The 23163-nt window shown below is 38.6% G+C and overlaps 3 protein-coding genes across 3 annotated transcripts in view; 2 read left to right on the forward strand and 1 right to left on the reverse strand.

The window, feature by feature from the left end:
* Positions 1–642: 642 nt before the first annotated feature.
* On the reverse strand, positions 643–13007 carry LOC122086669 (uncharacterized protein DDB_G0271670). Its single transcript, XM_042655634.1, has 5 exons — positions 11785–13007; positions 5422–5504; positions 4811–4922; positions 2673–2725; positions 643–1348 (listed from the first exon to the last, which is right to left on the reverse strand). The coding sequence occupies exons 1-5, from the start codon at positions 12776–12778 to the stop codon at positions 1205–1207; spliced, it is 1386 nt and encodes a 461-aa protein (XP_042511568.1). The 5' UTR covers positions 12779–13007; the 3' UTR covers positions 643–1204.
* A 3202-nt stretch (positions 13008–16209) lies between these two features.
* On the forward strand, positions 16210–20713 carry LOC122085741. Its single transcript, XM_042654272.1, has 5 exons — positions 16210–16650; positions 18919–18966; positions 19051–19113; positions 19199–19267; positions 20002–20713. Exons 1-5 carry the CDS (start codon positions 16318–16320, stop codon positions 20296–20298), a joined length of 810 nt encoding a protein of 269 aa, XP_042510206.1. The 5' UTR covers positions 16210–16317; the 3' UTR covers positions 20299–20713.
* A 100-nt stretch (positions 20714–20813) lies between these two features.
* The window catches only part of LOC122086830 (fasciclin-like arabinogalactan protein 16), a 9713-nt gene continuing 7363 nt past the window's right edge, over positions 20814–23163 (forward strand). The window contains exon 1 of the mRNA XM_042655778.1: positions 20814–20987. Coding sequence (XP_042511712.1) covers positions 20814–20987 — 174 coding nt within the window. The remainder of the gene's footprint in view (positions 20988–23163) is intronic.

Raw genomic sequence — 23163 nt, forward strand, 5'->3', positions numbered from 1 at the left:
AAATATTTACTTCCATGTAGCCCAAGTAAGCATGATAAATCAGGTTAAAATATCGTGAACAAGTTATTTTGGTGAAAAAATAATCGTGAATTAGTTGACCCCAAGATCTTCCAAAAAAAATTTTTATTGTATTTTTTTAACATTTTGGTAAAAAAAGACTTTATTAAGGAGGGAACAACATTCCAACAGAGTCAGTAAACAACAAAGAGCTTAGAAAAGGAGGTAGGGATTGGAAACATTGAAGGGCCGATTGATCCTTGGCCCTTTAGAAGCAAGACAGTCTGCGACGAAATTGCCTTTCCAAGATCTTCATCTCATATATCAAAGTCAGCCAAAACAAAGAATAAGATCAATTATCATTAAGATTTGACTCTTGACACATTTTAAAACCCACTGATTAGGATCCATATAACAGACTCTTCCATTGCCATTTTCACAAGACAAAACTTCTATATCATCACTTCCATCTCCTTGTTCAGCATTCTAGACCTACCTGAAGAGTAGGAAAACTGCAAAGATACTGTCATGTAATAATAGCTCATATCTCATCTGACAAAGAGGAGTGACTTCTCTTCCCACCTTAAGCTTAAGACCAACACTGAAGTGAAGATTAGACAGTAAAAATATGACAGAAAATACAAATTTTTGCAAGATTCAAATGCCTGTTGAAAATAAATGGAAACAAAATTGTCATGCATGATGCCCTACTCATCGAATTACACCCCCAAAATATGAAGAATATAAGATATAAATTTCCCATCTAGTGTTCTTGTTTGGCTAACTTGACCTGCCAATGGCAAAAATGATGGCATCCAAACTGTCAATCCTATCTAAAGCCAGTATAAAGCCACATCATTCAAACAGCAATTGCAAGACTGAAACAGATGCACTGAACACTCTTGTTGTTCATTTTGTCTCTGTGGCCTTATTCTCATGGCCACGTTGGATCCCGTCTCATACGCGAAGTGATCAACATTATCTATTCCTCACAAACAATAATTGAACTGGAGGAATTCATGCTTTCACTTTCCTTAGTTTTCTTTTTGAGATGCTCAAAAGCCATGTCTGATTGGAAAGCAAAGAAGCTTGACAGAACTCCAAGGGAGAGAAACAATAAAAATAACATAAAAAATGAATTAAAAAAACGAAGGTCTTCAATTTCAACTTTTCTTCTCTGCAGCAGTTAGGGATAGGATGCTGGCTTCTAGTTCTTGTAGTCTGGGTTGTCCCTGAGTCCAAGCTTAGAGAGAAGCAAGGAGTACGAATCCCAATCAGTTCTTCGGAGATACTTGAGCAACTTCTTTCTCTTCTGGACCATTTCTTGAAGACCCTTTCGAGAATGCTTATCCTGCAAGATATTTATCCAGTAAAGCACTTTGTTATACTCCACACATGGCTATTTAATACCTTGTCAACTAAGTGTATAACAAGAAGCTATCAATGATCCAAAATGCTAGATATTGATAATCAGACTTCGATCAAAGGTTGAAATTAAAACCCTTAGGTGCAACATGTGCAACTCACCAAGAAAGTGACAACGGGAGAAATGACTATAATCAAAATCATAAAAATAGAAATGGAATAGTAAAAGAACTGTAGGCAAGAGATGGTAATAAGAGTTCCTCTTCAAGAACTAAATATATATATATATATGGAGTAAGGGGGGAGCAGATTTGGTAGAAAGAGATCCAATATCCGGTCCAAAGCAAAAGAGACTATTCCTAAAGCCAAAGACGGTAATTACTTCCATCGCTCTACTCTAAGATTGAGTGTTGATGACAAGTCCTATGGCTTACAGCGCCTCGATATCCGCAAATCAGCCAATCAAATCCAAAAGAGTAAGCAAAGCCCGGGAACCCCTTTCACGTCTTTCTTTCTTCAGAATCCCACCGTTCTACTACTTCGTTACCACTCCCGGCACTATTGCCATTATTTGCAAGAGAGACAAGATCAAAAATAATGTTAAGAAAAAATTGAGCATACCAAGAGAAGGCAACTTTAAGGAAGCCATAGGTAAAAATAATATGCCATTATCCACATTAAAATATCATCCACTACAAGGGTGGCACAATTAGGAGGTCAAAAGATAACACAGTACTCATGAGTTTGGAAGCAACCAGCCTGAAATGAGTCAACTAACAAGTCAAACCCTAACCTAAACATTTACAAAATATGGATGATTCACAGATGGTTTAAAAAAAGGTTCACCCTTAAATAATTGTTTTATTTTTGCACACCTTGGTCTACTCTCTATCATCTGTTATTTACATCAATAAAATCAACAATTTGAAGCACTTTCTGACAAATCCATCATGCATGAGCACAATTGGTGTAACTTTTGATTTTCTACCACGATTACTTCGGGGCACTCTTAGATTTACATAGTAACCTATATTTACTGCAAATATACCCAGTAGAAATAAGGAAGTTGTTTAATTAAAAAACCACCCCAAATAAGCAAAAAATAAAAGTAAAACCCTCAAAAACACTCCACAGAGGTTAAACCAAGCATGCAGACCACAATCAAAACACAAATGTGCTCATAAGAGCAGATGCAAGGAATAAGAAATGCAAATAAGTTATTCAAAGAATAGTAAATCAAACAAACAATCTAATTTAAGAAGAGGAAAAAAAAAAACATAGTATCTCTAAATAGTAGTGGTCTCAGTCACCTTTTTATGTAAAAGAGGAGAAAGATGCTTGATTTTTGTCGTGAGTTGTGCCACTGCAAAACAAGGAGAGGTTAGACAATTTTCTAACCAAAACAAGCTACATAAGGTAAACATATGAACTAACAACAGATGTAAATACAAAATCTAACATTTAATCAGTGTGCTCAAAACCAAGAGCAAAGAATTCGATGTTCAAGAGTTCGTAAAAAGTCAAGATTTCTAGATCAATGAGTGCAGCCAGGAATTTTCTTGTCCCTGGCCAGAAGGGAGGATAATTATATTGGAAATAAAGGAGAAGGTGTTGAGAAAAATGAAACAATGTGTGTGGATATGCCACATTCATGCTCGGCTGTTAGTTTCTGTGTTCAATCCAATCAATTAACCTAAGATAAGGACATAGGCTGGAGAGCGAAAAAGCCAGGCATTCTTAGAAAGAAATCACAGATAAAATTACAGGAATTAATATAGCCATAGGAGAGACAAAAGAATATAATAAAAAGGTTTTACGTAAAAGACAACAAGGTACTGAAATATAATTTAACCAACTTGGACAAAGCTTCATCTACACCCAATATCTACAAAGAAAAACCTGATTCTGGTTCCCTAAACCTAGTTTTTAATATACCACATTAATCCAACATATTTTAGATTTCCCCAAATTATAACCTTTACTATGACACGTCATTTTTCTTAATAATTTTGGCCCCACAAATATCACCACCTAAAGAAAAAAAGAAAAGAAGTGATGCAGGGCGTTGGGCTTGAGATATCCTCTTCGATTTGATTCCTATTCCTTTCCTTTTTAGAGCTAGAATTAGTTTGATAGTATTTTAATTTAGATTGGATTTTTTATTTTAGTTGCTATGTAGGTTAGTTTCCATCAATTATTTGATTTTTTTCTTTATATTAGACATATAATGGATGGAGGAACTCAGTTCTTGAATTGAACGAAATTTTGATAACGAATCTCTGAAATCCATTCTGCTACTTCTTTTTTTATTTTCTTTATCGTTTCTTCATCCAATTTTCAAACTACCGTTACCTGTACCCTGTTTCTGGGCGACAGTTGCAGCCCTAGTTTAGAAAATCGATCTCCCTCTCCTTTAATCTACTTGGACTGAGACTTTGTTAGAGGGCTCCCTACCTATAAGGGACCAAAACCCTGGAGTATCAGTTCCTGGAACTCCTCTTGCCAAGAGAATCAAACCCAGGTTCAGATCTGATCTATACCTTTGCGCCAGATGCAGTTGCAGGTTTCACTACAGGTCTGATTTGGAGTTGTTGGGGCTCGCCGAAGATGGATTTGCTATCAATCTGCTGCTGCGATTCATCACCAGAAGCCTCAAGTCGGAACCATCCCTGGAGATCGAAGTTTGTTGTCCAAAGTGTGTCTTGGTCTGCCGCCTTGTTCTGGAATTCTATCGGGAAGAAGAAGACAGGTCTGTTTCTGGTTATTACAGATAAGCCCCACTAGTGTTTTAATTAGAACTAACTGTTAATATTACACTTAAGCCCCTGCCTTCTAAATCTATATTCTACTATTCTCCTTATGTTTTGTAATTGTAAAATACCCCCCTCTTCTAATTTCCTATCTCAGTTGTCCCTGTCACTTGTTACAATATTCAATCATGCACTTGATTATTACTGAATTTACAAGAATGCCACTCAACCCTTAAATTGAGATCTTTTATCATTCTTGTGGCCCTAAGCGATCCGAGTCCGATCTTTGGAACCACATCAAGAAGTCAATTGAGGAGAAACACAAGACAATCTGGAGAGAAACAAATCATATTTCAGCTGCTTGATTATCAAATTTAGTAATTACTAGAAACTCAACTCAATTCCGCAGTAAAATTAATTGTCTCACCACTCCACTGCCATAGCTGAGGAGCTAGCAGAAAGTAACTGAAACATGCATTTATTTCCATATTGGAACATAATAGGACATGAATTTATATTCCCATTCTAGAAGAGAGTACGAAATAGAGTTGAGAGAATTATATGAATGAGAAAAAAAAAATATCAGATAGAAGGTTGAGAAATTTACAAATTCATAGATTGAAAGCAACAAAAATGTAAACAAAAATGCACCAGTCGGAATAAAAGTTCAAGGATACTGGAGGATAAAACATCCTTACCTTGAACACGTGCGGACCCACAATCCGATTCTGACATTTTAAACTCATCCCTAACTTTTTTAAGCTCTAGTTTCAGCTTTTCTGCAGATGACATGTTATCCGGGTGGAAATACTGCAAGGAACAAAAGGATTCTGACATCAGCTAGTCTAACTAGAGACCATTGACATTAAAAAACGGAATGATTCTCGAAACACTCTCAAACAATGTTTGACATTCCAAACAGTGTTCCAGCCATTTAAGGGATGTGCCCTAGAAAACCTTTTGTTTCTTTTGCATAGAACCATATCAAAGAGAGAAGAGACACGTGCCACCAATAAAGTTTTTAACACTTCAATTATAAGGAAAAAATGACATGAAATAAACAGAGGAGAACTGTTTCAGCAAAGAACTGACAGCCAAGTTCCTAAAAGAGTTGTGCTATTGAACACATCATTCTTGCCAGATCCCAGACAGGCTACACAACAATTTAAATTTGAGCATCCGGTAAAAGCCAACTTTCTGAAAAACATTGTGCTCCATTTTAAACAAAGCCAGAAGCACAAGAATCTTCAAAAAAGAAGAAACATATATCAACAGAAACAAGAGAACAATTTCAAAACATTTTACTTACTTTCTCAACTAGGTGCTCCTTTGGAGGTGATAGCATAAAATTTGGCGTCCCCCCCAACTGACCCAATATATCAAGCCTGTGTACTGATGACAAGAAACTTATCAATTAAATAAATAATAGACAGATTGTCCACCCTATAATAATAATAATTATAAAAAATATATATATGCCATATTTAGGATTTATCCTTGTCAGAAGTGTTGGACACAAAAAATCACACGGATTCCTAGGTCATATCGTCAAATTAGCAATATACCAACAATGTATCAATGTATCAATACATTCCAATAATTAACAGTTCTACATGTTTCCTAGCATGTACCAACAATTGAATAAGTGTATCCTTTTACATTAGACACTGGAAAAGAGACTATGAATAAAACTGGTTGCACACCTACTCTATTTTATTTTTTATTTTTGGGTGAGATCTGGGTAGATAAAAAAATAAAAATAAAATCATGTACATTCCCAGCATGCTACAGATAAATAGATAATGATGTATTTACATATAAAGAGAGATATTTGTACGGATAAAAAATTATGAGCATAAGGTTTCTTATCTGTAAACCCCATGGCAGTGGATGGGGTCCTTGGAAATTATCTGAAACACAGAATATTTGAGTCCTAAGCAAAAGTAAACATCTGGTGAAGGGCTACAGGCCTCAATGTCATATTGGCTATATAAGGCAGCCTGACTTAGCTCAGTCATACTTACATCAGACTCTAAAACCCATTCCAACATTTCCCTGCAGCAGTGAAAGTGAACCGACCAAAGCACTATGGAAACTCTTGAAGATGATATCTCACTACTATAAATGAAAGGCAGAAATTTGCAGCACAGAATGTGCCCAAGCTTTTAAAAATATTTATCAGACACAAATAATATAACTTTTATCTTGAATTCATTCACATGTAATGCATGAAGTAATCATTCTTGAGTGCTGAAGCTTTGTACTAGCATCTAAATGTAGGCATATAAGTTCCATCAACAAATATGTTAAGAAAATACCATGTTATACATATTGAAGCTGTCTGAAAATTGGAAAACTCAGTCCAGCTGCAGCCAAAATAGCATATTCAATACTCCCAAATATTGGGTGAACAAATTAGAGCTAATTTAGGAGCAATTCCGATACATTATGAGTTTCCATATAGTCGTTTGAGTTGCATAAACAAGTGCAATGGAGGCCTTTGACTACTCTAATATGGAGGGGTGATTTGATTCAGCCTGAAGGAGCGAAGGGTAGGTGATGTAGACCAAACCATGAAGAAGAAAAGGACCAAACAGAATTCAGCCAGCCCAACCAACCAGCCCTTGGTGGGCCAGATTGAGGCCATTATTAAGCTTGCATGGAACATATCTTGGAGTATGGGCAGCTGATTGCATGGAGTACCTTCTAGAAGATTTGAGCTGTCAAACTCCCCTTAGAAGATTTTATTTAGTTACTATTTTACTTCTCTACTAATTTGGGTTACCAAGTCAATGACTAGGTTAGCTTTATTCAGTTTCTATTTTGGAGTTTATATTCCTTGTAAGCTTTATTTAGTTTCTATTTTGATGCATCTCTCCATTAGCCAAGGAGAGTTTGTTGGGGATACAAAGTCTTTAATTCAATCAAAGGCTATTTGGGTATTTCAGTAAATTTCCATACAGAGTTTCGCTATATTTTTGTAGTGAGGTTTTCTTTCTCTGTAAGCAATCTGAGAGAGGTGTGAAGACGAGCTCTGTAACCCTATTTTTTCATTGACAGTGAAGCAGGATCTCTTCTCACCGAACACGTAAGCAATCTTGCCAAACCTCGTAAATTTGTGTGCATTGATTGTCCTTGTTTTTCCATTACTTTTCTACATCGTTTTAGGGTGGGTTGCGTTTCTACAGAGTTGCAATTTCTGCAACAGGGCAATATTATTAATAAAGGAGGAGGCATTCCTTGTCTCCCACAATCTTGACATAAACCTATGAGTGCTTTGTGCATGTGTGTGCTCGTGAGAGACAACCACTGCTGTGAGAAACAGCACTGGCTGAGATGCCCTTGTGAAGAGAGGCGGGATACCTTCTTCAAGTTAGTGGGAGACCAACTTATCCTATTGTTCAGCCCTTTCTTCAACAGTTGAGTATGATCCATCTTTGATTCTGTTTCTTCCTACTAGTATGTTAGTGATGTAGGGGGTTCCTAGGTGACTAGGTTTCCTACAAGGTTAACTAGCCAAGTAAGGTAGACTCAAGGGGCTTGGGTTGGACAGGGTAAGGGAAGCTCAGCAAACAAGATTGACATGCAAGTAAAGTGAGATTAATGAATAATGTAGCAATGAACAATAATCGTCTAAGCATAAAAGCATATAAACTCACTCAAGTTTCAGGTGGGAATATGGGGTAGGGAACATGGCAGCAACTATGTGTTAAGTTTAGCACAAGTCTATCAAGACATTAAGCAAACTAAGTAAACCAAATAATGCCCAAAATCAACCAACTAATGAAAGGTAAAACAGCAGAAGTTTCTTTAGGGAAAACAATAAGTATTGGCTTAAAAAAAGAAAAGATAGATGTTCAGATTTCAGTGGGGACTAATGGAGGTAATGGGAAGCCAATGAATGTAGAACAGGGGGGTTCTTTACTTACTTCCTTGTTGTCTAAAGTCTAAGGAGAAGAGAATAACTCGAGGTCCTCCAAGAAAAAGAGTTACAACCCACCCTACTTGATAAAGAACAGCAGTCCCGATTGTTGGAGAAGTTCCAGCAGCAACCCAGTTGGGGGTTTTCTCGATGGAGCTAATCTCTAATGATGGTGAACAATTTCTGCAATAGGGCAGCAGTTACAGGGAAGACAGAAAACAGAAAAGAGAGGGGTGAAGGTCGAGAAAGGGAGAAGGAGAATGGGAGAAAGAGCCGTGAGAGATGAGAAGAGGGAGAGGGCAGCGAGAGAGAATTCGTAGGGGGATTTGGGGGTGCTGTTTTGCCCTCAATAATCTTCATTCATTCCTTCTTCTAATCCTCCAACCACAAAGAAGGTTGGGTCTTCTTCTTCCTTCTGTTGTACGTCTTGATGTCCCCATCAGTTAGTCTATTGTTGATAGCTGTTAGTTTCTATTTCAGACTTCAGTTTATCATCTCTGCATTCTGTCAATTCCCCTTTGAGTTTTTCTGTCCTCTGTTTTAATCAAATCTTCAAGCTACTGACCTGCAATGGCTGCAATTGCTGATACAGGACAATTGAACTCACTTGCTGTTTCCAGCCCTTTTCCCAATTCAGTAACTTTACTTTCTACCTTTTTATTTTGCTGCAGGTTAATGACTGGGGTTTCCGACACTGCTATTGGCTGAGATCAATAAACTCTGTTTATTTTCTGTTTCCAGACTTTCTAATTCTGCTTTTGACATATATAATAATTCTGTAACAGCAACATAACTTAATCTAGCCATTGGATCAATACCAGATTTTGGTGTTTCATTCTTCACCAAAATTGGTATAGTTGACCAGAGCTATATCTTCATCAGATTTTGGTGTCTCATTCTGCACCAAAATTGAGTTGAATTCCACTGGAATGGCTTAAAATCTGTGATGGGTCCTTCACATAAATGGGCTTACTCAATGGAACCAAGATTAGAGTTGGGTTCATGGTTCTTAGTTTCGGTAGAAATTGCAAGTTTCGACCAAGATGACTCAGTTTCAACCTTGTCCAATACGAAACCAATGTTCGAAACTGGTTTGTACCAGATTTTGACCTTATTTTCACATGTTTCGCAATTTTCGCATGTTTCGCAAGTTGCACAAGTTGGTGGTAAAGGTAGAGGACAGCCACAGAAATCAAGGCATGTGTCAATGCCTTAGTCAAATTCTTCAAACCTCTGTTTCTGAGTTGAATTTTCTAAATCTGGATCCAGAATACCGTTATGGTATTATTGCTGAGTTATTGCTGTATCTGCGTAGTTTTTCTGATCTTATGCTTTTTCTAAGGTTTAGCTCCATGTATCGCTTAACAGCGCCTTGCTCCGCCCTCCTTGCCGCGTTCTTTGCTATAAGTAATTTGTTTGTCCATGATTTTCTGAGACCTGCATTATCCATCTATTTCAGAATCCTTCTCTCACTAGGATTCTTCAATTCTGAATTCTCAAAACCTGATTTTATGCTGTGTATGTGGTCTCTGTTTATTCCTAATCAGTTTGTTACATTGCAATAATCTGATTATGATCTGAAACTCTATAGACCTGTCTATTGACTTCTGCAGCTTTTGAACTTTCCTACTCCCAGTAGGATTGTTCCATTACAGATAATTTGTCCACCAGATTCCTCTCGATTTCTGCAGAACTCTTCTACTATAAGAACAGTACATTCCACCTAAGTATCAACCAAATCAGATCAACTGATCGAATGTTATTTTATTTCTCTTAAATTCTGGTTTGATTCCCCATTCTTGCTATTCTAGAAAAACAAAAGGATTCCTAACCCTAATTCCTTAGGTGTTTTAATTAAGGTAAAACTGGGCTCAAATCGAGCTAGCCCAACTCCAGAATTCTCGGAGGATCCTAATGAACAACTAGGATAAATAAACAGCTGTATAATAAAATTATGCCATGCTTACAGTCACAGTTGTCTAGAACTAGTTATTTAGTACATGTAGTCACAAAGCGTCCATTCTCATCATCTTTTACTCATGCTGCATAAGATGTATACATATTTTTTTTATCTTGCATTATATATTTCTCATCACGCCATATGTTGCAAGACTAGAGAATGTAACTGTTTTATGATAATATGTAATTTTTTCCCACCTCAGATGTCTTGATAGAGGTTTCTACCCAAAAAATTCATTTGAGAACACAACATATTCATGCTTGATAACTTCCTAGATAGAGTCCTAAGCCCTAATAGTAAATCACCAAATCAACGAAGAAAATTATTCCAAGCAAGTGTTTATCAGAGTGAAAGCGTTAGCTATTTTCCAACCACACTCTTGCCTCATTGCACACTAGAGATGTAGCTTCACTTTCTTGGAATCATTCAAAACATGATACTTTATGGATTTCCAGCCTATCCGAGTTTCTGATTGGATGATGAATGCTTTTTCTCATTGTTCCCTATCATTTGGAACCTTTAAGCCTTTGTACTCTGTTGGGCTGTCTGAAAGGATAAATATTCACGTCTCCTTTGAACTTTTGACTGAGTAGGTAAAGATCAAGCTCTAATTTGGTCATGTATTCTAATTGAGAAAAATCATATACATCACATTTCCAGATTACAAAGAGTCCTTTTTCATGACTTATTCTTTGAAATTTAGCTCTCAATGTAATTACCTTATGCAGGCACAGATCATACCAACACCCAAGGTTGGTGCATCTAGTCCTACCCCTCCCCTCAATTTTAAATTATATATATTTTATTACTATATAGATATACAGAAATAGCACAGTTAATATATGAGTGCAAGCAAGCTCAAAACCAAGTCCATAAATTTTTTAGGCTCAAACCTCAAAGAGTCTATCCCTGCATCAATTACAATGCAAAACTGAATGTCACCAAAGTTCTTCCCAGGATTGATCTAATTATTCAAACCAGTCAACAAAAAAATTGGTCCCGATAAATCTATTCCTCCATAGATAATGGATATACAAAGTCACCAAGAGGTAAACCAGCTACTTTATGCAAAATAGATGGTGATTGGGGGGGTGGAGGTTTCACTTTATTGTTCAAATAATGGTCTCCTAATGATTTGTTACTCTTGGGTTCACCAAGGCCAACTGTGATGCTGCCCTCGCCCCTGACCAATCAAAAGGAGGTATCGGCTTGATTCTTCATGACCAGGTGGGAATTTGTAAACTGGCCATTTCCAAGCCCTTCCGCTTTCATTCTCCCTTGCCTAGCGAAGCATTCTAGGTGGAATCCAACAGCAAAGATCTCATCACCCTGCTCAACAACCCCTCCAAGCTGGCAATTGCCTGCGACATTCAGTTCTTGAAATCTTGTTTGCTCAATTGTATTTTCACCCATGTTCCTGGGAAGTTTAACGGCATCGCGACTCGGTAGCCAGGAAGGCCTTGCCAATTATGTGAAGACAGCTTAGCCTAATTCCATTCCTTGGCTCCAAGATCTCTATAACTTGGATGCCTTGGCTGTATCACATTCCTCTAATCAATAGATTTGTTTAAGCTGACCAAATAGATCACTGGGTGTTCTGATTAGCTACAAGACGCCTAAACCTAAACCCCCTCCATAGAGAGAAGTTGAATTGAATTAGCATCCAAACACAAAGTCCACCAACAGATAAAGAGACTAAGAAGAATGACACAATTGTTGTCGCCATCTAAGCAATGAAGAATCATTCAGTAATCCCATTAGCTAGAACAGTAAATCATAGTTGAACTTACTCGATGATCTCTTCGTCTTATCCTCCTCTGACATCCGCAACCTCATCAAGCTTTCGCGAAGGTCTTTAAACGAAACTCCCCCAATCTTCGATTCTGTCTCTTTTTCTTCAATCTCTCTCAGTTTTATCAGTCGCTCATTTAACTCCCCAAGAGAAAACCAGTTTTTACCGGCTTTAGCATCAGCAGGACGAAGTTTCCGAAGCTTCTCCCCTAGCTCACCGTAATCATACATCTTCACAAACTCTGTCTTCAGCGATGGAGATTCTGACTCCTTTGATCTCCATTCTTTTCCAAATATAGACGAATGGAGTGGCTCTGATCCTCCAACAATAACAGACGAAGTCGAAGAAGGATCTTGCGGCTGCAGCTTTAGACTATTCCTGAGAGCGCTGAGAGACAGAGGGTCCATGGTCTTGCTTGCTCTACCGCCCGTTCCTCCGAATCGATCACTCGCAGGTTGGCAGCTAGTTGAGGCTCGAAGCTGCTTTAAGCTCTCCCGAATAGCATCGAAAGAAGGCGTTCCACTCTTGCCGCTTCCGGCTCCATCGTTCACTCCTTCGCCCTTTTCAATCACATTTCTCTTGTAAAGTTCCTGAAATGAGACCACTTGAGAAGGTGAGGAAGAAGGCTTCTCGTTGGGCGGAGGAGCGGCTGTTCTGAGACGAAATTCAGCGAGGTTTTTGCGAATCTCTTCCAGAGAAGAAGTCCTCGAAGGTTTCTGAGCAGTGAATGAAGGAGTTTCCCTTGGAGATGAGGGAGGCACCCTCCGAGGAGCTGAAGGCTGCTTTAGACTAGCTTTAACGTCACTGAAGTACGAAGAGAATGAAGGGGTCGATGAGGATTCCTTCTTGTCTTCCCCATCATTAGATTCAGGAGAAGACGATGACGACGAAGACGAAGACGAAAACGAAAACGAAGAAGAAGAAGAAGAAAAACGTTGGACAAAGCTAGGGTTTCGAATAGTTCTGCATTTCGATCTCCACTGCAGTGCCATTGACTTACTGAATGTCTTCAAACCACTGTCTTCCGAAGCGCCGATACAAAACCCTAGTGCGGACTGCGAATTGCAAAGCGAGATGACATTAACATCTCCGTCTCTGGTTCGAGCTTCCCCTGCGTAGGGTTTTAGAAACTCGAACTCGGTCTCTACCGATTTGACTCAATTGAATCGGAATCAGAATCGGTCTCAATAAGCTATGAATCGGACATAAACTCCACCGATTCAATTGGGCCTTAATTAGGCGTGGACATTTGAAGCCCAATATGGTAGCTTTAAGGAAACTCTTCTTCCCAAGGCATTTGTCAGTATGTAAATATCCCTTGGTCTTCCTTCTATTAATCAAGCCACGTTACATGTGTCTTTTGATCAGAGAAGAACCATAAAATGAGACTTTTTAATCTTATACGCGATAAAGGTTTTTTCTTAACTTAGTTGGTGTCCACATAGCCTACCAGGGTGGGTTTGACACCTTTATCCCAACACAAACATTGTAAAATTCTAGCCTTTCTAGACATCGTTGGTGTCCAAGGAATGTGCCATGTTCGCCCTCTCTAGTAAGTAGTAGTAGGAGTGTAATAATAAGTGTGGCCCATTGGAGGCCATGTTGGCTCCCTTGTGGATCTTTGGTAGGCCTATTGTGGGTCTTGCCAAAAAAAAAAAGTGAAATTTATTTTAAAAATAAGAAAAATATAACTTTTATTATCATGATTATATGACTTTTACTTAAAACTCTTATTATTTTTTATGAATATATTTATTAGATGTCATTTTTTTTTTTTACTATGAATATAAATTTAATAATCAAATTTGGAATAAATTATAATCATTTTTACAATGATATATTAAGGTTGCGTTTGGTAGTCATTCAGTTTCATAAACGATGCTTCAAGTCAAAACAGAACTTCCAGTTTCTGTGTCAAAACACCGTTTAAAAAAAAAAAAAAAATGGTGTTTGGTGGACCTATTTTATGAATGATAACCCTAATTGTTCATTTTTTTTGTATTTGGAACGAAACCAAAATGATGCAACAAGGTTTTTTAGTTCCACCACTTTGCGTTTCTAGCATTTTTTTCCTTTCCGTTTCAAAAGAATCGAAACACACCAAGTTGACACCAAAGACGTTTTTTTCTTCCCCATATAATCGAAAAACGTTAGAAACTTTTTTTTGATGACTACTAAACGTAGCCAAGCACTGATTACACAGATTTTCTTTTTTGGTTATGCAATTTTGATTCCATCCCCTCAATTTCAGTATCAAAGTCTAGAATCATGTTTCCCTAATTACTCATTTGCTCTTTCTAGATGACAACCTATGGTTTTCACAAGTAGACCTTCTATAGATTGGTACTATGAAAGATTGTTTAGATATATGTTGTAAGGCATCGGGCCTTAGCAGTTAATTTAAAGAAGTCATGCCTTACTTTGACATCCGACACTCAATCTAAGTTGATAGAAAGTTTAAAGGTTGGAAATTCAAACTTATTTCTCATGAATGTAAAGAAGCTTTACTTGAATCTGTGGTGTTCACAATTCCAAAATGATGCTTTGCATGCGTTTCAAACTTCTTACATCACAATATAGACATCATCGGTAAGCAATTGCTAAGTTCGTTTGAGTGAAAAAATAAATAAATGGAGAACCCAAGATGCATTAGATTTAATGGAAGCGATTGTGCCGCTCAAAAGAGAAAGAGGGTCTTAGATTTCGTGATCCGTCTAGGGATGTAAATGGACAGGATATGGATACCTAAACGAATATGAATTTGGATTTTCGACTATCCGTTTACTCTCTGACTTGTGTAATTCGAATATTCCTCCCCTAATGAATATAATTTGCTCTTAATCCAAATTTCTAAGTTGTTTTAACTATTTTCCTCATTTTATAGAACCTGTTTAAACTTCAAGAACCCTCAAAATCATTAATTGGTTATTTAATCGGATCGAATAATTATTTTTTGGATTTTAATCCGATACCCTTTAACCGGATACAGATGCCCCAAAGCCCCTAAACGAAAACGAATGCAAATTCAAATTCAAATTTTGGCTTTCCATTTACATTCCTAGATCCATCCATCCACGAATAAGACATAGTCATCTTAGATTGCTTGGAGGTTCAAATACTCATTCATATGCTAGTATCATTAGGCTTGATTCCTAATTTAGATAAGGTGGACTAGGATTCATATGTTGCGATTCTCTTGCACGTTCTATATTTTCTCTATCTTCTCTTGCATTATTTCTTTCATCTTTCATTGGATAATGATTTGGTGATTACATCAAAGCTCATGAAATATATTTCTAAAGGTTGGGATCATAAAATGGTTTAGTATGACAATAAGAAAGTGATTGCCAATATTTAACGGCAATGCAGATCAAATCTATACTAGATGATATCATGTGTTTGGTCAGTCAATTTGAATTAATAATATTTGCCTCGAATTCTTGACATGCTTTAAAGAATAAACTTATCAGATATTGCCTTGTTGAGAAAATAGTGAAAATTACCAACCCAAGGGGATAGCGCAGCGCAGTTGGTGAGCAACGAACTTGGTACGAGTCATAAACTCGAACCTCCTAAGTTTTCAATTTTAGTAAGAAAATAAAAAAAATAAAAAAAATTGAAAATTAGAGTTTTTCATATTAAGGTTCCTTGCCGAATCTTCTTTCCGCGATTTAGGTGTTCTTGACGGCAATAGGATTTCAGGAGATGTGCTTGTCTCTAGCAATGAGCTATCCATGGTAAGAATAAGTTTATCTACTTAAAAAATAAAATATACAACCACACATAGCCCATCGATTGAATGACCAAAATTGTCCAAACATGCTCTGCGAATAGATGTCCTGCATGTACATCCCCTAGTTTGGTGGGTCCTTAACCCGAATTTTCGACACATTTCAGTATCGATATGGGTTTTATTCCATGGGGTCAATGCTCAATATTTCGGGTTGAACTGAAACACTTGCAAGTCTCAAAGACTCTCAATACAAGATGATGCGGCAATAAAAAACTGTAGCGCCAACACGCACCGAAAGGATACCTTACCACGCACGCAAGGGTTTCAATCATGCTTCGTCTATCTAATCTCGCGCGTGCCAACTAATTCCATAAACCTTTTCTGGTCACGTACGAGAAGTGAATCGTTGAAAAAAGGCCTTCTAGTCTATCGCGTTGTTGTATCTAATGACCTCCGTTGGATTAGAATATTTATATCCTCTGATTGGGATGAAGATTCCAATCGGAGCATCCATCCATGAACACTTTATGCCCTAAGGCTACTAAAGAGGTGGGGCCCGGGGTGTATATTGTGAGAACTGAGAAGGCCCAGGGAAGTAGAGTGGAGGGTGGTGGGCATCTACTCCAACAGTCCAACGCCACAAAAAAGTGTAAAACCGGAAAACCGGATGTATAAAATTTATTATTTATAACCAACAGGTTTTCTTCGCCACCATATTTTTTGCTTTGGCTCTCACTCCTCTTTCTTTCTCTTTCTTTCTCCGTGTGTGTGTCTTTGCTCTCTTTGTTGCTGTGGAAGATGGGGGAAGAAGAGTGGGTTAGAGAGGCTATGACGGACGATAGGATGGTGGCGGAACTGCTGATGCGGCTCCGCCAGTCGAAAGAGGATACGTCTTTGCCGGCGAAGAGACTGGTGGCTGTGTTGCCTGTGTGGGGGATGAGGCAACCACGGTCGAGGCAGATTTTGAGATGCAATACCGTTCAGGTGAAGAAAGAAGGGGATTCGACGAGAGCCAGTCCGACGACGCCACTTTCCTGGAGTGGAGGTACGTCTTTAAGCGGTAGCGGCACTGTCGATGGTTACGAGGAGTCCAGCTGTCCTTTGAAGCGCAAAAGCGGTGTTAGATCTAAGGTTAGCTTCACTTTTCTTTCATTCTCTCCCTCTTTCTCTTCCTTCCTCGCCAGATCTCTCTGAGAGTTTGAGTCCGAATTGTAATCTTGTTGGCGAAGGAGGTGTGGTGGTTGGTACTTGGTGGACCGGTGGTGTTTTGTTGTACGCCGACTGGAGTCTCCGCTCTTTGTTTGTTTGTTTCTTTCGGAAAAAAAAATTTCCATTTTTTTCTCTTTGCTTTTTTTGGGTTTCTTCATTTTCTCGTTTGATGACCATAAAGCCCCTCTCAACAGTCGTATTTACTTGGAATTTTCTGTGAAGCGAGACACTGCGAGAGGGGACCTGGTTCCCGATCTCCTGTCGCGTTTCAGTAACTTTTCTTTCTATTTAATCTTTTCCAACAAGGTACGTGTCTTTTTTCTTGTAAAAACCCCGTCGATCTGATGAGCGTTTCCGTAATTTCACCGAACAGATCAACCATGCTCTTCGGCCATTTCTCTTCCTCTGTCCGTTTCTTAGATTCTTAGCTATCTGCTTCTTCCATTTGAATTCTCTATACTACCCCTGTGAACCATTGTTTTGACGACCTTGAATTCTCTGGGTCAGATTAACGGCGGAGGTTCTGAACTGGCTTGGCTCTTCACGTTTTTTCGCCGCCTGTTTTTGGTCACCTGTCTTTCCCTTGTTTCTATTTTAGTATTTGGGAGTTCCTTTTAATGACCGATATACCCTTCCCGTACTCCCAATTCCCAAACGTTCCGCCACGATGGGAGGGTATTTTGTCAGAATCGGCTTTTGGTCCTTACCGAGAAGGCGAGAACAAGGAAAGTGTCCAGGACCACAAGGTCATCTTCGCGGTCTAGGACTCTAGGGTTTTGAATCCTATTTTACTTTTACTTCGTCAAGATGACGAAATTGCCCATTCTAGAGTCAAAACCTTCCCCTTCCTTAGAAGGGAATAATCAAGAAGGGCCTTTTCGTCATAAAAAGGAGGGCGGGGATGTTATTTAAGATTAAACTATATATTCTTGGTGGCGTGATGTCGTGTGTGTGTGTGTGTTAAGAGGAGAGAGAGAAGGAGAGGGAGAGAGTGGGTTAGGTGGTCCCCACCTTCAAGGGGTGTTGGGAAAAGACAGAGGAGAAGAAAAGAGAGGCGAGGAGGAGGGGGGGGGGGGAGAGAGAGAAGGGGAAGTGTGTTGTGGGCGTTAGGTCTGCGTTTGGTTTGGTGAAGTGATTAGTGGAAAGGTCCTCTTGATGAGTGAAGAAGAAGAAAAAAGAAGATTTGTTTTTGTGCCGACGTGGTGGTGGTGTGGTGTTTTTATGCGGCTCTGGCACTCTGCCTATCGATCTATTTGTCTACCCCTTTTTTTTTATCCTACAATCTGAAAAGGAATTTATTTCCCCCTTACGGGGGGCCATTGGAGAAGAAGGGCCGTGGATCCTCTCTCCAGTCACTTGAGAGTGCAGTGGAACTCGTCGACCATCTCGAGGAGACAACAAATCCAAGAGATTTATTTGGAATCTTTTGAGGTTGATTTGATGATTGGATTTTGTTTACCCATTAATTAATTGTATTCTTTTCTTTTATGGATTGGGGAAATACCATCGGTTGAAGGGACCCTCGTGGCCACTGGAGACTGGATCAGTGTTCCGTGGATGGCTATTTTCCCTCTTTTTGGAGTAATGGATAGGTATGGTTGATGGTATTACAGTATTACTGTATTTCAGCATCTGGTATTGGATATGGATTGGGACATTGGGTCCTTGGGAGTAGTTGGGGTTGGACCTGGATCTGATGAGAGTGAAGACAGACAGATGACGCAAACCAAATGCTTGAAGGGTCCCACATGATGTTGAAGACCGTAGGATTGGAATAAGTAGCGGGTCCCCTGAGTAATTGCTCTCATCTGACTGCTGTCGGAGTAGGCTTTGTTTAAGTTTCAATAATGTCCAATTATTGTCAATTCTAGGAAATGGGTTTGTGTTATGTGACCGTTTTTTGTCCACCAAAGCTCGGTTACTGAATTACCCACTTGGCAACTTATTCAATTTAAAAAGATTCTTAATCTGATCAGCCCAAATTTGCATCTTGAATCTTTTCTTTTGGTAGAAAAATTTGCTTCTTGAATCAGACGAATGAAACGGGTTCCTTGATTTATCCCTCGTTTTAGATTAAATGTTTATCGACTCTGAAATTTTTTGTCTTTCTAGTAATTAATGTCATAACTGTTTCAGTTCATATATTGGGTTTTATGAATTTGATAAATAATTAATGATTCTACTTTTCAGGTTATTTCTACTAGTGAAAATGGCGGAAAAAGGTCAAGAAAAAAGAAGGTACTTATGATCTTACTTTGTCTCATTTACTTATTTGCCAAATAGATTTCAATTTACTAAATGAGATTTATTGATTGTTAACAGACATTCGCAGAACTTAAGGAGGAGGAGAGTTTTTTGTTGAAGGAAAGGATAAATTTAAAGAAGGTATGTTTCTAGAGCATCTATGATTCAGTATCATTATTATTATTTTTGGGATTTCCCTGGTTTACAAACTGTGTTTCTTGGGCAGGAGTTAGCAACACTTAGGGCCAAATTTGAGGAACAGAGGACTTGGAATGTGACCTTGAAGAAAATGAAGGTGAAGTCCATCTTCCTTTCTCTTCATTTTATTTACTCTGTCTTTTAATTTTATTTCACTTGTCTTCTTCACTGTTTAAATATTGAGGAACATGCCTTAAGTGTTTGCATATGTAGTTGCAGAACATGAAAAAATGAAATAAATAGTCCTAGTTGCAAAATTATAATGGAAAAGACTTACATGACCTATAAAAATAGGGAATATAGTATCATTTTGTTTCCAACTACTGTAATGAATCAAAATATTTCTGGTCATGACTTATCCTATTTGCCCCAATTGTCCTCATTGCTGTCAGAAACCCTTTTGAATTTGCTGGTTTCCACATCAAGATCATCACCATGTTAAGATATTCTTGGGTTGAGTATGATTACACATCAATGGAACAGTATCCGACTCTTTTTGCAACTGTTTATAATATGACCGCAAGCTATGCTATATTTGATTAATTTGTGCTAACTGCAATTTGCAAGATTTGTTCCCTTTTGGGTAAATCCTTGTTCTGAACCCACTGGAGTATTTTATCTCTCCTAACTATCAAATTCCTTGGTGCAAATCCTACTGAATTGTCTGAAACAAGACTCAAATCATGTGCACTTGTTGAATTCCGTAGCATGTAACTTTTTTATTCAAAATTGTAATCCTTTCTCTTCTTGTATGTTCATCACTAGCTAGAACAAATCAAAATTTGATGGAACAACTTGGATTGTGTTGCTAACAAGAATTTCCCTGTGCAGTTTGATATGCAGCTCCAATCAGCAAAAGAAGAACCTGCAAAAATCGAATTGAAGGAAGCAGATGGTGATGTACCCAACCAGACACAGGCTAATCCAGTTGGTCACTCTCCTTCAGTCTTTCCAAAACATGACACATCTGATGAACATGATGCTGTGGCATACCCTTCTTCTGTTCCTGATTCTTGCAGAATACAAGAGGAGGATGGTGATAAGGCCAATAATTTCTTTGAGCTACCCGATCTGAATCTGCCTTTGGAAGAGGACTCAAACTCTGAGGTATTATATGGAATAAGCTGAGGAAAGACTTAAGTTGCTTATGGATCTTCATCTTCTTTCCCAAGCTGGTTGGTTTGATGGGCTCAAGATCAGCAACTATATATATATATATAGAACCCGTCTTCTAGCGCTGCTGGCGAAGTTGGAAATAATGCCACAGCCATTGCTGCTGACAGAAGAAGAAGTTGGCTGTGAGTGATGGAGAAGGTACTGAGGGTAGTGTAGAGAACCTAACCATTAGATACAGAGATGGAATTTTTTTTTTTATTATTATTATTTTAAATTCAGGTTTCTTCTCTTCTACCTTCGTCCGCAATTCTTTTGGGGCCAACCCTCATTACTTCCTCTTTTCTGGAAATATTTACTGATAAAATTGTAATTAACAATGGAGAATCAGATCTCATGATTCCAATTTTTCAATTTTGTTCGTCGTTCACTGGTTTGTTAACAGCTTTTGTTTCACATTTTCTCTGCTTCAATTTTGGTAAGAACCAAACAGGCCTTAACCTTTGATCAAATTAAGGAAAAGTTAATTGATGACGACGGAGTCAAAAAATAATGGGGTGCAGAATTCAATGCACCAGAGGAGTAGGAGGCGGATAACGTATGGATCTATCAAAAGCGTCAGCAGCTACGTGTTGCCTCTTGGTGTTATGAGATCTGATGAAGAAATGACAGGTCAGCCACTCATACTTGGAATTCCATTTAGAGTAAAACACGTCACACAAATGGCCAACTTGCTTTGTGTCTCTTTCAGAAAAGAGTGTTTAGGGGTGGTATGGAATTGTCAATGATGGAGCGGAAATTGGGCGGCCTTGATGGGCCTGGGCTCTATCATCGTGGATTAGAATGGCGCCCATGGCCCATGGCCCATGGCCCATGGCCCATGGCCCATACTTTGTTTTCTTCCTTCTCAATTTAAGAGGAGTTTGTCAAACCCGTGAAGGTACAAGTGCACACCAGTACAGTAGCTTTAGTGGTTGGGCGGTGGTGGAGTGGAGTGGAGAAGAGTGGAGACAGAAGTCAATAGCTTTTGTAGGGTGGGGCCGGTGGGCCCTATACTCTATTTTCTCTATATTCACACCGGCAAGATTGGTAACTGGATTATACTGGTCTGTTTCCAATCAGGAGGTTCGGGCCTACATGGATCCGGATCCTCTCTTGAGCGCTGATCGATCAAGTCTTGTCTACAGTTATTTGGGTGATTGACACATGTCCAGGTGTTGATCTATGTCTCTGGTCTGGTATATAGAAGTACAACCACTGGATCAGTGCATGAACACATGTCGATCGCCATACAAGAGTGGTGCTCAGGAGAAGATCCCGAGTCTAGATACCTGGCCTTGGCTGGAATCTCTTACTGCGTCAACTGTAGACTCGACTTGGGTCATTCACTGGAGTTTCGGATTTCTCCAACCTGATAACATTGGTTCTTAATTCTCACGCGTCCCCGTTCATTGGCAATCTCTCCTCTGGGTCAACATGGTTCAATTGGAATTAACCAATCATAAATAATTGCATGTTAGAGAGAGAGAGAGAGTCAGGAAATCTATGAAGAATAAAAAACAGTGGCCGTTGGATTGATGCTATATCAACTATGAGGATGGACTAGAGGTATAACCAAGGCGCTGGGAGTTTTAATATTAATTTTAAGGATCAACAACTACTTGTGTACAGCAGAGGTACACTGTTTCTGGAATTCCTTATTATATATTTTCCTTTGTGCAGTGCAGAGTGTGCAGACCCATTAAAATGGTGGGAGGTTTGACTTTTCAATGTATCACAAGGAGTCATGGGGAGCTGGGGATTGATCTAGTGACGTTGCTCAGTACCACCATGGTAGTGTTAGTTAAACAACATTAGAAGATTGGTCTAGATTTTAATATTAATTATGGGAAAAAGGAAGATAGATTCCTGTTCGCCAACAGCTTTTGCTTTTGCACCCTTTCATGGTTCGGTAGTGGCTTGTTTGACTTTTGACTAGTAAAGGAAGAGAAGGAGGGGGGGGTAATTCCGTAATTGGAGAAGGAAAGGAAAACGTAAGAAGTGGATTTGATGGGAAGGGGTGGCTTGGTTGGGAGGACGGTGGGAGGAGAGGAGTGGACGGAGAAATCAAATAAAAGAAAAGGCAGGGTAAAAGGGGAAATGGGGGGATTTGGTAGGATGGAATACTATACAGCCAGGTGTTACTTAAACTTGTTTGGTTTCTCTTTTGACTTTTTACACTGCCCGTCCAGGCGTCCGCCACTATCTCCTTTTATTATTTTGTGGCTATGAAAGCGTCCCCACAACAGCCGACGTGGTTCACGTCCAGTTTGTAGTTTGTAACTCATAGCTCACGTCATAATACCACCAGAAGAAAAAGATAAACAAAACATATCCCCACGCTACTCCAATAGTTTTCCCTTAACTGTGAAGTTTTTCTCTCCCTATAGATACTTTACTTAGGTATATTTATCAGAATGGGTCCCACAGAAACAACATATCAATTATAGATTAAGATTTTGGGACAGAGTTCTCACAGCCAATAGGATTGGGGAGCCAGTCAACATAAGTTTGTCAAGAGCGAAAGAGTATTGTGTCTCCTCTCTCAATAAAATATATATTTTATGGAAAAAAAAAGAATGCTGCGGATAGCGTGTCCTTATGCTAAAACACAATAGTTGTAAAATGACCATACAGTCTTATGCTGAAGATGTTCGTGTGCACCCTTTCATTGGCTGTGGGTGTTGGTGTATAAGTGTGTAATCAGGTGGCGTTCTCTTGCCTTTATAATAATATTTTATATGAAAACAATTAAAGATTTCAGAAAGGATATTGTTTGAAAAACCAAGAAAATTCACATCAAAATAGACTGTTGTAAAATGAGAAAATCCTTTTTTTTTT

This window comes from Macadamia integrifolia, chromosome 8, assembly GCF_013358625.1.
Source record: "Macadamia integrifolia cultivar HAES 741 chromosome 8, SCU_Mint_v3, whole genome shotgun sequence".
NCBI classification, from domain to species: domain Eukaryota; kingdom Viridiplantae; phylum Streptophyta; class Magnoliopsida; order Proteales; family Proteaceae; genus Macadamia; species Macadamia integrifolia.

Excerpts from the sequence above, each read along its gene's own strand:
- LOC122085741 (XM_042654272.1), top strand. The coding sequence starts at position 16,318 with ATGGGGGAAGAAGAGTGGGTTAGAGAGGCTATGACGGACGATAGGATG. Across the intron at positions 16,651-18,918 it reads AAAGCGGTGTTAGATCTAAG|GTTATTTCTACTAGTGAAAA; the intron begins GTTAGCTTCACT and ends TCTACTTTTCAG. Across the intron at positions 19,268-20,001 it reads TGACCTTGAAGAAAATGAAG|TTTGATATGCAGCTCCAATC; the intron begins GTGAAGTCCATC and ends TTCCCTGTGCAG.
- LOC122086669 (XM_042655634.1), bottom strand. The coding sequence starts at position 12,778 with ATGGCACTGCAGTGGAGATCGAAATGCAGAACTATTCGAAACCCTAGC. Across the intron at positions 4,923-5,421 it reads AGGAGCACCTAGTTGAGAAA|TATTTCCACCCGGATAACAT; the intron begins GTAAGTAAAATG and ends TGTTCCTTGCAG. Across the intron at positions 1,349-2,672 it reads CTCCTCTTTTACATAAAAAG|GATAAGCATTCTCGAAAGGG; the intron begins GTGACTGAGACC and ends AATATCTTGCAG.